Raw genomic sequence first — 12,153 nt, forward strand, 5'->3', positions numbered from 1 at the left:
CCCTACCAGCTGCTTCACTGTTTGATCCCAAATATCCTACTCTGACTACCCCTTGCCCGTCTGCCCACTCCACGAGGGGTTTCCGGGAACTATAGGAATGAATTCATCCTTCAGAGGTTTGGAAGAGGAGCTCGCTTTAAAAACGGGCCCCTGGATGAGACCCACTGGAGGAGCAGTTTTCAAACAGTTACCTCCAGAACCTTGGTGTTCTCCGGGAACTGTCACAGGAGTTGAGTTCCTCCAGCCAGGACCACCAGAGAATCTGCCCAGACCGCTCCACTCCTATTAAAAAAGAGTTTCTGGGAAACATGTTTGAAGAAAGGTTCCATTGGTTTTATTTTTAACTTTGGAAACGCCTGCTCCAAAACACTTGCTCTGATTTGAGCCTCCCTTGGTTCAATATTTTGGGTGCATATGATACTGCCAGGGTTGAGAAATTTTAGATCTAGTTCCTCTGGCTGTTCCCTCAGTTCCTTTAACAAAGAAAACAGTGGTATCTCTTTAAAGAAGTTTTGGAGTTTTCTGTCAGGTGCTGTTCAGTACAGCAAGCATGACTGCATGCTAAATGCCAGGCTCAGAGCCGGGCCAGGGGTGCAGAGTGAGACCTGGCTCCTGCCCGGAGGATGTGCTGTTAGTCATCACTTCACTGCCCTCCTGTCTCAGCACTCATCACACAGAGCATCTCCGCTGATACCCTGAGTTCATCTTCCTCCTGACCAACCTTTCACGCGCCTCTTTAACAGTTACCGTAACTCCAGATTCCATTCTAAGAAGTGAAGGGAGAGCTGATGAACTGGAGCAAGGGATTTACCCAGTGTATGTTCCCCCTGGTCTCTTATCTTAGGATCTGCTTCACTGAGGCTTTGCTAGTAGCTCAGGTGGTAAAGGATCTGCCTACAATGGAGGAGACCCCCTATTTGATCCCTGAGTTGGGAAGATCCGCTACCTACTGCAATATTCTTGCCAGGGAAATCCCATAGACAGAGGAGCCTGGTGGTCAGTCCGTGGGGGTCACAAAAGAGTTGGACACAACTGACAGACTAATACTTAGACTTTTTCACTACCTGACTATACTATTACTCTGCAGTTGGGATATAGGACAGCGGCCCCCAATGTTTTTGGTACTAGGGACTGCTTTTGTAGAAGGTAATTTTCCCACGGACTGGAGTGGAAGGGGTGGTGTTGGGGATGTTTCAAGCACATTAAATTATCGTGCACTTTATTTCTATTATTATTGCATTAGATCCTCTAACCCCTGGCTTAGAGGACTTGGAAGCAAACCCCCCCCCCCCCCCCATTCTTTATTGGTTGCACTGGGTCTGCCATGCTTTGCAGGCTTTTCTTTAGTTCCAGCAAGCAGGGGTTACTCTCGTTGGAGAGCACGGGCTGTAGGGTGCTCTGGCTTCTGTAGTTTCTCCCGGGCGCTAGAGAACAGGCTCAGTAGTTGCGGTGCGTGGACTTAGTTGCTCAACAGCATGTTGGATCTTCCTGGACCAGGAATCGAACTCTGCATTGTCTCTACAATGTCTGCTGCACTGCCAGGCAGATTCTTTACCACTGAGCCACCAGGGAATCCGTGGGCTAGGTTTTGTGCAAATATCCATCAGGGACTGGTCCAGTGTGAAGTAAAGCTTTAGCACAAAATATGGAAAGATCAGACAATCACAAATTCCATCAGGCTGAGATCAAAACCCAGACCCTATGTCTTTAGGATCAGATACCTTAAAAAATATTTCTAGAAACGTTCTGAAGGGAGCCCCAGAGCACCCTGCAAGGCTTCCTCACCTTTAGCCATCAGGCAGCAGACTCAGCAGAGCCCCTGGGTGGTGACTGTTGTCCTCTGCTGTCACCGTGGGGCGAGGCAAGCATGGGCCGAAAGATGACTGTGCTGGGTCTTGAGACTCTTGACGTTTTTAAAAAAAGACTCAGAAGTCTTAAAATAACCTGGTAGCTGAAATAACAACAGCAGCCACAGTCACAGCCTGCCATTCCTGAGAATGGTTGTTTGTTTAAAATCTGAGGCACTGGTTCTGGCAGCGGTTGGTTTCCACGAGCCTGGGCTCTCACAAGAGTTGTTGCTCTAATGGAAATCATATGGTCTCATCACCACAGGAATCACGGGGCTCTGCTAACCCCTTGCTAAGGAATTTCCTTCCAGAAACTACACACACACACCTCCACACCCTAGAGCTGTGGAAGCAGGTGGTGGAGACCTGATCCCTTTAAAAAGGATTATGATGTTAATATTTTCCCAACCAAATAATTGGCCTAGGCTCCCCAGCCTAGATAGACCAGCAGACTCTGTTCCCATCACCACAAGGAGGTCGCTTCAACAGCCTTGTTCAGAGAGGGAGAGTTGGGGTGCCCGAGCAACCAGAGCCTCATCACCCCACCTTGTTGGGATCCCCCTCCTGGCCCCTAAAGTGTCATCATCAACAGCTCTTGACTCTCCCTCATCCTTTCAGAAGCTCTTCCTGGGACTTCTCTGGTGGTCCAGTGGTTAGGACACCACCTTCTGATGCAGAGGGTGCAGGTTCAATCCCTGGTCCAGGAGCTAAGATTCCCATGTGCCTCACAGCCAGAAACCCAAAGCAGAACAGAAGCAGAATTGTAACAGAGTCAATAAAGACTTTAAAAGTGGTCCACATCAAAAATAATTTTAAAAAAGAGAGATAAACTATTATCACAATGACAACTGAGTTGATTTAAAAAAAACTCTTCCACGCCTGCTGGAGACAGAAGCTCCGCACACACCCATCCACTGATGAGACACTCCTGTGGGCTCAGCTGCCTTCTGCTTGTTCTGTAGGGTGGTCTCCATGGCACACTCAGCATGGCACTCTTCTATTTCTAACCCCCTCCCCACACTGAAAATCCTGCCCATAGTCAGAATTTAGGGAGATAGGGGAGACCTGGAATGAAGACTTGGGGCGGCTTAGATGGTGAGAAGGAAGCAAATGACTCTCTCGACCTTGGATCACATGGCATGCACTGTCGACCTCTGGAAAGTCCTGAATGGCAGTCACTAATGGCTTTAGGGGTCACCTTTCCTGACTCCTTGGCAGTCCCAGGGAGCATCCCTGGCCTACATGATATCAGACTTTGACAGGTGATAAAAGCACATACTGACATGCTGCTTCACGGGTTCCAGATGCGTAACTATTGACTGTGGGTATTTTTGCCTTGAGACACACCCCAGCCCACCCCCCATGTGTGTGTGGTGCCTCAGCAGGCTGCTTCCCGATGCATCCTGAGACCTCAGCACTTGCCTGTCAATCTGGCAAAACTGCAGGCTGACCAGCGTGGACTCGGAGCTGAGCAAGGAACATTGAGACCAGCCGGTCGGCATCACAACTCACGTGTTTTCCCTAGAAAATGAAATCGGTATCAGCAGCAGTGAATGCCCTTATTTGGATCTTGGTGCAGTGTCCCTTGAATCTGGACACCCCAGACTTTGCATTTCCATCCTCCAAACTTAAAACACTTTAAATGCCCTGTGGGCAGTGTCTGGCCTTGTGCTTCTAAACAGAAAACTCTGGATGATCACGGTTTGCCAGTAATCAGTATGCCGATGAACAGAGGAGTCCTCCAGTCCTGGGGTCCTTCTGGTCCTGCCGGGCGGCCGCTGTTCTCCCAACAGCTCTGCAGTGGGTCTTCACGGGAGATCGCTACTGGATCTCTGTCTTCCTCGGAGGACCCTGTTTGCTGTTGGGTTCAGGAAGTCCCCACTGTTCAGGGGGTTCCCCGTATTCCAGTTGGAAAGACATCAGAGTGTCCACTGTGGAGGCTAAGATCTCAGCAGGCCAGGCCAGAAGCAGATGCTTACTGCTGTTTAAAAAACATTTACTTACTGATTTTTATAAATACTATATAATTACATATAAATTTATTATATGGTATAAATTTATACTTTTTAAATAAGTATGAAATATGTTTAATTACGAATTTTAAATTTATTTTTAATTGGAGAAGAATGGCTTGACAGTGTTGGTTTTTGCCGTCCAACAACGTGAATCAGCCATAAGGAGACATAGACCCCCTCCCCCTGTCTTGAGCCTCCCTTCTACCACCCCTAGTCCATCCCAGCCCTCGAGCCTTTTTTTTTTTTTCCAATTCTGTATGTACTGGTCAGTGATCGGTGTTCAGGAGACCAGCGCCAACAAGTGATGCAGCGGCTGAGTGATGCGACCCGTGCCGCGGACGGGGGCTCGGGCGCGCGCGGGTGTGTTTGCGGCTCGGAGCCGGCGGCGGGGTGGCCACTAACTGTCCCCTTCTTCTTGTCTTGCAGATGAGCTCACAGTGCCTGCACTTTACCCCAGTAGCCCTGAAGTGTGGGCCCCGTACCCTCTGTACCCAGCGGACTTAGCGCCTGCGCTGCCTCCTCCTGCTTTCACCTACCCCGCTTCACTGCATGCCCAGGTAATTGACGCCCCTCGGCCACGACTCCACTCACCCCAGCACCCGTCCTTTCCAACCTGGTTGCCCAGAGCACACCATACGACTAACACCTCTCCAGCTAACAGATCCACCTCCGAGAGATTAATGCCCCCCTCTCGATCAGCCGCCACTCCTCCGGGACTTCTGAGGACCATCTGACAGCCATGGCATCACCCACTGCCTGACGTTTGGCCCCCCCCGCCCCCAACCCGCGCCCCCAGACAACACCACTGTCCTCCTTAATGATCTCACCTCATGCCACACACACGGGAGACGGGCCCGGGTTAGACCTCCCCCAGCCAGCTCGAGGGCACCCCCGGAGCACAGGCGTGTGTGCCTTATCGTGTGGCGGGACCGCAGCGGGAGGCGTGCGCGTGGCCCTGGAGTCATGTGTCTGCATGTGTTTGTCTGTATGGAGAGTTCTAGTGTGTTCTGGGAGCTCGAGTGATGAAGGGGGTATGTCGGGAGTTTCCAGGAGGAAGGCTGTGTGCTATCCTACATGTGTCAAGGACCAGATTCACACTTCCATTTATTTTTAAGAGACCCTGTGGGAAAGGAGGTACGATATAGTGTCTTAAATGGAATTAGAAGTCAGGGTCGAGGTGTGTTTTCTGACCGGCTTTCTTTCTCAGTTAAGAATAGCCTGAGTTTTATAAACACACTCCAGTGTTTCTTCACAAAGATTACTGTCTACTTATGAACCCTTTCTCTTCCCTTGGGGAAAAAAAAAATTGTTTCTCTTAGCTTTTCTTGCAAGCAGTAGTAATCCATGTTAGGATCCAGAGTAATGATCAGTAGCAAATAAGAGAGAAAGAATATAGCTGTCATTTGTCTTATTCCACGTGTAAGTCCTCTAAAAGCAGAAAAGCCTGCTTTTAAAACGTCATCAGCCTGCACAGGTTTGGAGGGACGGGGGTTGTTTTGCTTAGTGTTTATTGACCAGGCCGGGTGAAATCAACAGCTTGCCAGAAAACCGTTCTGACTTAACACTCTTTTACGTGGTACAGAACTTACCTGTGTTGTACACGACACCTACCAGCCGCCCCAGTGAGGGTTCTCACAGGGAGGCCGTGGGCTCAGGGGTGTTGTTAGATGCACATCCTTCCATTCTCTTCCAGCTCAGTTGTCAATGCTTTGATTGTGCATGGACAGCCCGGCCTCTCAGGTACCGTGCAGGCAACCTACAAAGAAAAAGCCTCCGTGCCTGGACCTCCAGAGTTGGGAGAGGCGGGTGGAAAGAGTCCAGGTAGTAGGTGAATGATGGTGGCAGCACTTGGCATAGGAAACAGAATACCAGGGCTCTTCCAAGACTGATACCCAGTCTGGGTTGCTGTTCACTTCCCTTCCCTTGCTGCCCTTTCCACCTTCATCCACGTCAGTACTTGGCCACCCTTGCAACGGCAGGTAGCCAGAGCTGCAAAGGGAAAGAGAACCAGCAGACACCTTCTGCTGGGTTATCAGAATGTTCCTGGGGGCCTCAGGCATAACTTCATAGAGGCCGTGGAGCAACTCAAAAAAGTCCTCTCTGTTGGTGGCCCACCCCCGCCATCTGGGCTATGTAATAGCCCCCTTCTTCCTCTTCCTGGACTGCCTAGATACAGATCCATTGACTGTCGAGGCCATCTTAATGACACCATGAAATGGTGCCAAGTTTGCATGGTCTTCTAAATACCCATGGCTTTGGTTAATCAGCCACAAAGCCTTTTCACCACTGCCCTGGAAAAGCAAGGCCTGACACTGGCCAAACAGGACCGGGAATGAGAGATCCGAAAGCCCAGGCCATTGTGAGAGAGGATGAGGAGAGACGGTGCCAAGATAAATGGACTCGTCGGTTCTGACTTACGGGGATGTGTACCGCCCATGGTGGCATGTTCCCCGTGAGCTGTTCCTTGGTCTTGAGGCTTTCCCAGCCGGGCATCCACTTGGCATCGCTACATCAGCCCTAGAGCTGGTGGGACTCTCATCTGATACCAGTGTGAGATCCTTGCGCTCAACCCTGCTTCTTATTGGGGGTCATTCCCAGTACAAGCTTGAGTTCTGTGTTGCAAAGGCTGATGAACAGATAACGGTTATTTAAATGTCTTTGTCCGATAGAATCGTAGAATGAACTGGGAGAGGCTTGACAGATCAGCTGGTCTGACCCATTTTACAAATGAGGACACAGAACAGAGAAGATGCAGAGAGTTGTCCAAAGTCTGCACGTGGCTCTGCTGTGGCCAGAGTCAGGTCACCTGATTCCTAGCTCTGTCCACACTTCAGTGCTGGCTCACCAGAGACTAAGTCTTTGATGGAATTGTGGAGAGGCCTTGCTCTAATGACTCCTTGGATCTTTTTCTTCTTTAAGTAGATGAGGAGCCTGTAAGAAGAGACTTGGAGGCAGAGACGAGGGACTCAGAACTTAACCATCACCCCAAAGGCCTAAGAGAATTTTTACTAACTGGAGGTAGAGCAGAGGGGAAGACCAGAATGGGGCATCCCCTTAGTGGCTAATTCCGTTTTGTTCTGGAAATCTTATTATATGTCTTTGGAGATCAGCTTTGAGATGATTTTGCTTTTCTTAGTGATGTTGTGCTCTGTTTTGAGACTTGGATTTTTTTTTTCTTCTAGTGTTTCTCTCCTGAGGCAAAGCCCAACACACCTGTCTTTTGTCCACTTCTCCAGCAAATTAGATTTGTCTCTGGGAATGTGTTTGTAACATATCAACCTACTGCAGACCAGCAGAGGGAGCTCCCATGTTGAATTTGCTTGTTAGCTGTTTTTTTGTTGTTGTTGTTTGTTTTCTCCCTTCCCTCCCTTTTGCAAAAACTATTTCTTGGTAACATTTGAGAGATTTCAATAAAAATTTTAATTAGAGCAAACATGATCTCAAGTAGACTGCAGCGTTTTGTTTTTCACGGTGATGCGACTTTGGAGCTAAGATGTTATCTCTGAGATTTGGGGAGAGCTGGGTCTAGGATGCTGAGTACACATTATATGGGAGAAGGAGCCAGCATCCCAGGGAGACTCACTGCTGCTGCCTGTATCCTCTTGGGCTCCTGAACCATCAGAGCTGCATAATAGAAGTTGCTCATTCTAGCATCCATGGGTCACACCTACCGGGAGCTGTCACTTCAACAAGGATGGCTGTCTTTTCCAGTCTGTCTGATCCAGAAGGAACATCCAGGAGAGACAGAAGTTATCGCTGCAAAGGAGTTGATGCTTCGTGTCTCTGCTTCTGCCCGGCCTGTATGGTGCCTCCGTGGCCACACTGAAGATGCGTGTTGGACATCACATCCCACTTGTAGAGAATTACTGGACAAGGACTGTAAGCCACAGTACTGCCTTTTGTACTTCTAGAGATAAGAGAGCAGCTGATTTCTGAGAAGATTGTTCACATCTTAAGAAGTGCTTATCCTGCTTACTTTTGCCATCGTTGGCATTTGAAATGTATTAAGTGTATTATGCGAGTCACTGTCAACAAGGGAGGAAGGTTTCATTCACGACTTTTAGGAAAGGCGCATGCAGAAGAGAATCCACACAGTTCCTCTTACCTCATACTCACACATCTCAGCTTTTTTTTTTTTTAAAGTTTGGGTTCGTTTTTACTTTTGGTCTGCTTGCTAATGGGTCTGAGAGGAAGCCAATAAAACACACTGTCCTCTCCCACAGTCTGGAAGCAATGCCATTTACCCTTGACCAGAGTCGCCTTGAATTGAGCCAGGAACTTGCGCAGGTAAGTGGGACCGAGAGAGCAGGTCCTGGCTACCAAGCTGTCTCCTCCATGGGCCCCGTCTGCCCTGAGTCTCTGCACGTTGTGTCCCGGGGCTGCCCTGCGGCTTGTGACTGGAGCGCATCACCTGCCCATGAACAGAAGGTCTTCAGATGAAACCACAGACTTCCCGGGGCAAGACGGGCCCCTGGGGAGGTCTCCCTGTGACACACTGGAAAAATCCTAAAGGTTAGACCTAAAATAAATGCCAAATGGACCATGGGAAAAACTCATAGGCAAACAGTGAAGAGAAGTCATTGGGGAGAGATGACCTAGGGTGACGTGGGTGTCCTGACCTCTGGGTCCTCACCCCAGACACTGCAGTTTCTAGAACTGCATTTGTAAACTTCTTGTTTGGTTTTTTTTTTAAAGGAAATCTCTTTAGGCATCTCCTCTGTCACTGAGCCCCCGTAGTGAATACCGAGATGAAGCAGCATGGTCTGATGTGAGTCGGATTTAAGCATGGTACATAGCTGGTCAGACGGGGCATGGTGAGGGAGGCAGGTGTGACTGTATACTTGGGTGAGCACATAGCCTGGCAGCGGGTCAGCAGTGCTTGCTTCCTACCCGGCTGCTCCTGGGGACTCACAGGGGGGACTCTGTTCCTTGAGCTTCTCCCTCCTATTCAGAAGGCAGCAGCCAGTGTTGAAATGCTGGGCCTGAGAACTGAGCCCCTCAGAGGCGACTTTATTCCCTCACCAGCTGCCAGCCTCCCAGAGGAAAGGGAGGTGTCAGGAGATTGGGGCGTGGTTTCTCTTCCCCCTGACAGCCTCATCCTTGAGGCCTGGCTTTCCCAAACATATCTTATCCTGTAGCCCTGGGGCTGGTCTCTGCCCCAGAGACCCCTTCCTTGAAGGACTGCCTTTGAGGCAGATCAGCTCAAGGCTTTGAATTGTTTGGGCATAAATGAAAGTATTAATCCTCTGACATTTGCTTTTCTCTTTAAACCTGCAACTCCGTGAAGGTCAGAGTAGGGGCGGGGGAACCACGCCCTGGCATTGTCTCCTGATCGCCCCAGCCTTGTCTCGTTCCCTGTTTTTGTTTGACTTTCTGGCCACCTGAGAGCCCCTGGCTTGGTTCCCATAGTAGACGGAGGATGGGTTGGCGTGGTGCTCATGGCCCAGCCTCTTGTGAGCACTGGGCCCCCTTTCCTGTTCCAGTCCCCCCAGCCCCTCCCTAGGGGGCTCTTTCCCTGTCAACCCCATAAGGCCTGAGGTTTCTGGGGCTCCCTGGTCAGATGTGGGCTTTGCCATTTACAGGTTCTGTGACCTTGACTCAAGTTCCTTAAAAGAATCCACCTGCAATGCAGGAGACCTGTGTTCGATCTCCTGGAGAAGGAAATAGTAACCCACTCCAGTATTCTTGCCTGGAAAATCCCATGAAGAGGAGCTTGGCAGGCTGCAGTCTATGGGGTCGCAGAGTCGGACACAACTAAGCAACTAACACTCAAAGTGGGGCTAAAAATCCCTCATGTAAAACAGGGGTGCCTGGCACACAGTAAGGGCTTAGAAAATGTTAGCCTTTCAAGGTGCATTTGAATCTTCAAGGAGAAGGGAGCTCAGGACTAGCTACCCCCGGGAACTGTGCTGGTTCAGTCGTCTAGCCCGTCTGGATACCAGTGGGAATGCAGAGTCCTCGTGGCTGCAGCCCAAGGGAAGACCAGAGGCTGGGGAGGTGGCAGAGGAACGGGTGAGTGAGAGAAGGCCTGAGTGACGGTCCCCACCGTCACAAGCGATGCCTGCCTGCATCAGCACTGTGGTCCCTGTAGCCAGTGCCAGCTCTGAGAGAACGTGGCCCCCGGAGAAAGCCCCCCACCCCCCAGGGGCAGGCCAGGCCCAGACACGCCTGTCCCCGACAGGAATCAGCTGGGTTCCCAGAGACCGGTGGTTACATGTGTTCCTTTACTCAGAGCTCTTCAGCTGCTGGTCACCCTGCCAGTCCTTCCCCGGGCCTTCTAGCTCATTCTCCCTCCAGTCTCTCTGCTGTGACTTGGCTCCAGCCTGGTGTCCAGGTGATGGGGTTACACTGTGTGCCTTGGGGGGCGGGGGAGATGATTCTCCTAGTCCTGGTGGCTGAACACCGCCTCCCCACCCCCGGGAGCCAACTCCTGGCTTAGGAGATGCTCTTTTACCTTCTCTGTCCCACCTGTCCTGTATCTTGCCCTTCCTTCCTCTGCCCTTCAGTGTTTGAAGACCTAAGGAGCCTCTTCATAAGGCAGCAACATACGCCTCTGCCCTGGCCTCGCCGGCCTCAGAGCAGTCCAGAGCTGGTGTTCCGTCTGGTTGTTGGGCCCAGTGGTTCCTTTGATCAAAGCCGCTGCCACAGCTGCAGAGGCCCGGACTCCCCCCGTCCTGGGCAGATTTCCTGACAGTGGGGGCAGGTGGAAGGATTGCCTTCATTCGGGGGGCACTGTGTTTTCCAGGTTCCTTTTCTCTTTTTTTTCAGCTGTAAGGCTACATTCCCCCAACACTGTGTTTCCCCCAGCCTGCATCCCTCCAAACTTGTGAGCAAGGAGAGCCCCCGAGGCTCTGTGAGTCTCACCTGGGTGCTCCCCTTTGGGACCGTCCGTTCACTGCTGAGCTGTCTGCCTGTCGCAGTGGGACGGTGCAGAAAATCCAACAGGCCGAATTTTAATGACAGGTTCCGCCCATGCTCCTGACTTTAAGGTTTTAGGCTTTTGTTCTGTTAATTTTGCTACCTCACTGAACCTCCGTTTCCTCATCTGTAAGTAGGAAGAATGAACCTTGGCATAGAGCAGTAATTACTGTTAAAATAGCTCTTCCATTTCCTTTTTTTCTTGGTCAAGAAGAGATGCCTAGGACCTCTCTCTGTAGCTTAAGAAGCAGGTAGGATGCAGGGGCTCAGGACTGGTACCCCTGCCTGCAGAAACCCGAGGGGCCAGGCTTCACACTTTGGTAAATTAGAGAAGCATCTGGAATCATGCAAGAAGGGCCCTGGGGTGAGCTGAGGGGCGGCTGGGGCCAGCTCCTCCACTGGCCGTCCACCCAGGTGTTTGGCCTCTGGTGGGACAAGTCCCCAGATACCATCTGAGAGGACATGGATTCAAACTGCTTCGGGAGCAAAACCAAGAAAGGCTACCAAGAAACTTTGGAATTAAAAGACAGGCGCCATAAAAACCAAGTGAACTCCATGAAGAAAACCCGTGGTGACGGGGCGAAAAGGAGAACGAGCTCCAGATGGGATCATGTTTTATTCAAGGCCGGCGCTGCCGGTGGGGAAAGCCAGAACTCGGTGACAGGAGGGGAAAGTGAGACACCCTAACTTCCAAGTTCCATCCGCTCTGCCACCGAGCGCTTCTCGCTCCACCGACCCCAGTTCCTGGAGACCTCTAATGGCCCTTGATAGCAAACATAGTTAAAAATTAACAGACTGACAGAATTAAATATGGATGACCAGCCAGCACTGCAGACTTAATCTGACACAGGGTGTTACACGCCTGGGTGCCTTCGACCCGAGTGGCGTCCTGAGTGAACTTCTGGGACGTCTGAGCACATTTCGCATGCCTGTTTGGAAGCGCGAGTTGAGCTGGTGCTGAGGAGAGATGGGGAGAGATCCGAAAAGGCCAGAAGAGAAGGCGATCCCTGAAGGGTTGTGTTTAATTAAGCCCGGCCTTGGTTGGTCTGAACGGGAGGGGTTCACTGGCCTAGGACCTTGCTCTTGGGATCTGGACCTTGTGGCTGCCTGGACTCAGACCTCAGCAGCCTCACACTATTCAGACCTGGAGATGGTGCAAGGTCCTTGGGCCTCCTCTCCCCCCGACCCCCACCTGGTCAGGTGGCAAGCTTCAACCTTTGAACCAGTTCACAGAAATCTTGACATTTTTGTCTAGGTAACAATAGCCACTTGCTTAATCGCCCCAGGCAGAGAGTATTGTAAAAGAAATAGTAAGAAATGCTGATTGCAGTTCTGTGTCTTTGTCCTTGGAAAGAGTAGGAGGGGGTGGAGGG

At 50.9% G+C, this 12,153-nt stretch overlaps 1 protein-coding gene across 2 annotated transcripts in view; it reads left to right on the forward strand.

Moving 5' to 3' along the window:
* RBPMS (RNA binding protein, mRNA processing factor) overlaps positions 1-12,153 on the forward strand; it is a 191,346-nt gene that overhangs the window by 168,962 nt on the left and 10,231 nt on the right. Inside the window, exons 6-7 of one of the 2 annotated variants that reach the window (XM_052661382.1) lie at positions 4,289-4,419; positions 7,045-7,285. In XM_052661382.1, coding sequence (XP_052517342.1) covers positions 4,289-4,419; positions 7,045-7,176 — 263 coding nt within the window. In that variant the 3' untranslated portion in view covers positions 7,177-7,285. Of the gene's footprint in view, positions 1-4,288; positions 4,420-7,044; positions 7,286-12,153 lie in introns of those variants that run through there. The other variant, XM_052661383.1, reaches the window with a different exon arrangement.

Source organism: Budorcas taxicolor, chromosome 24 (genome assembly GCF_023091745.1).
Source record: "Budorcas taxicolor isolate Tak-1 chromosome 24, Takin1.1, whole genome shotgun sequence".
Taxonomy (NCBI): domain Eukaryota; kingdom Metazoa; phylum Chordata; class Mammalia; order Artiodactyla; family Bovidae; genus Budorcas; species Budorcas taxicolor.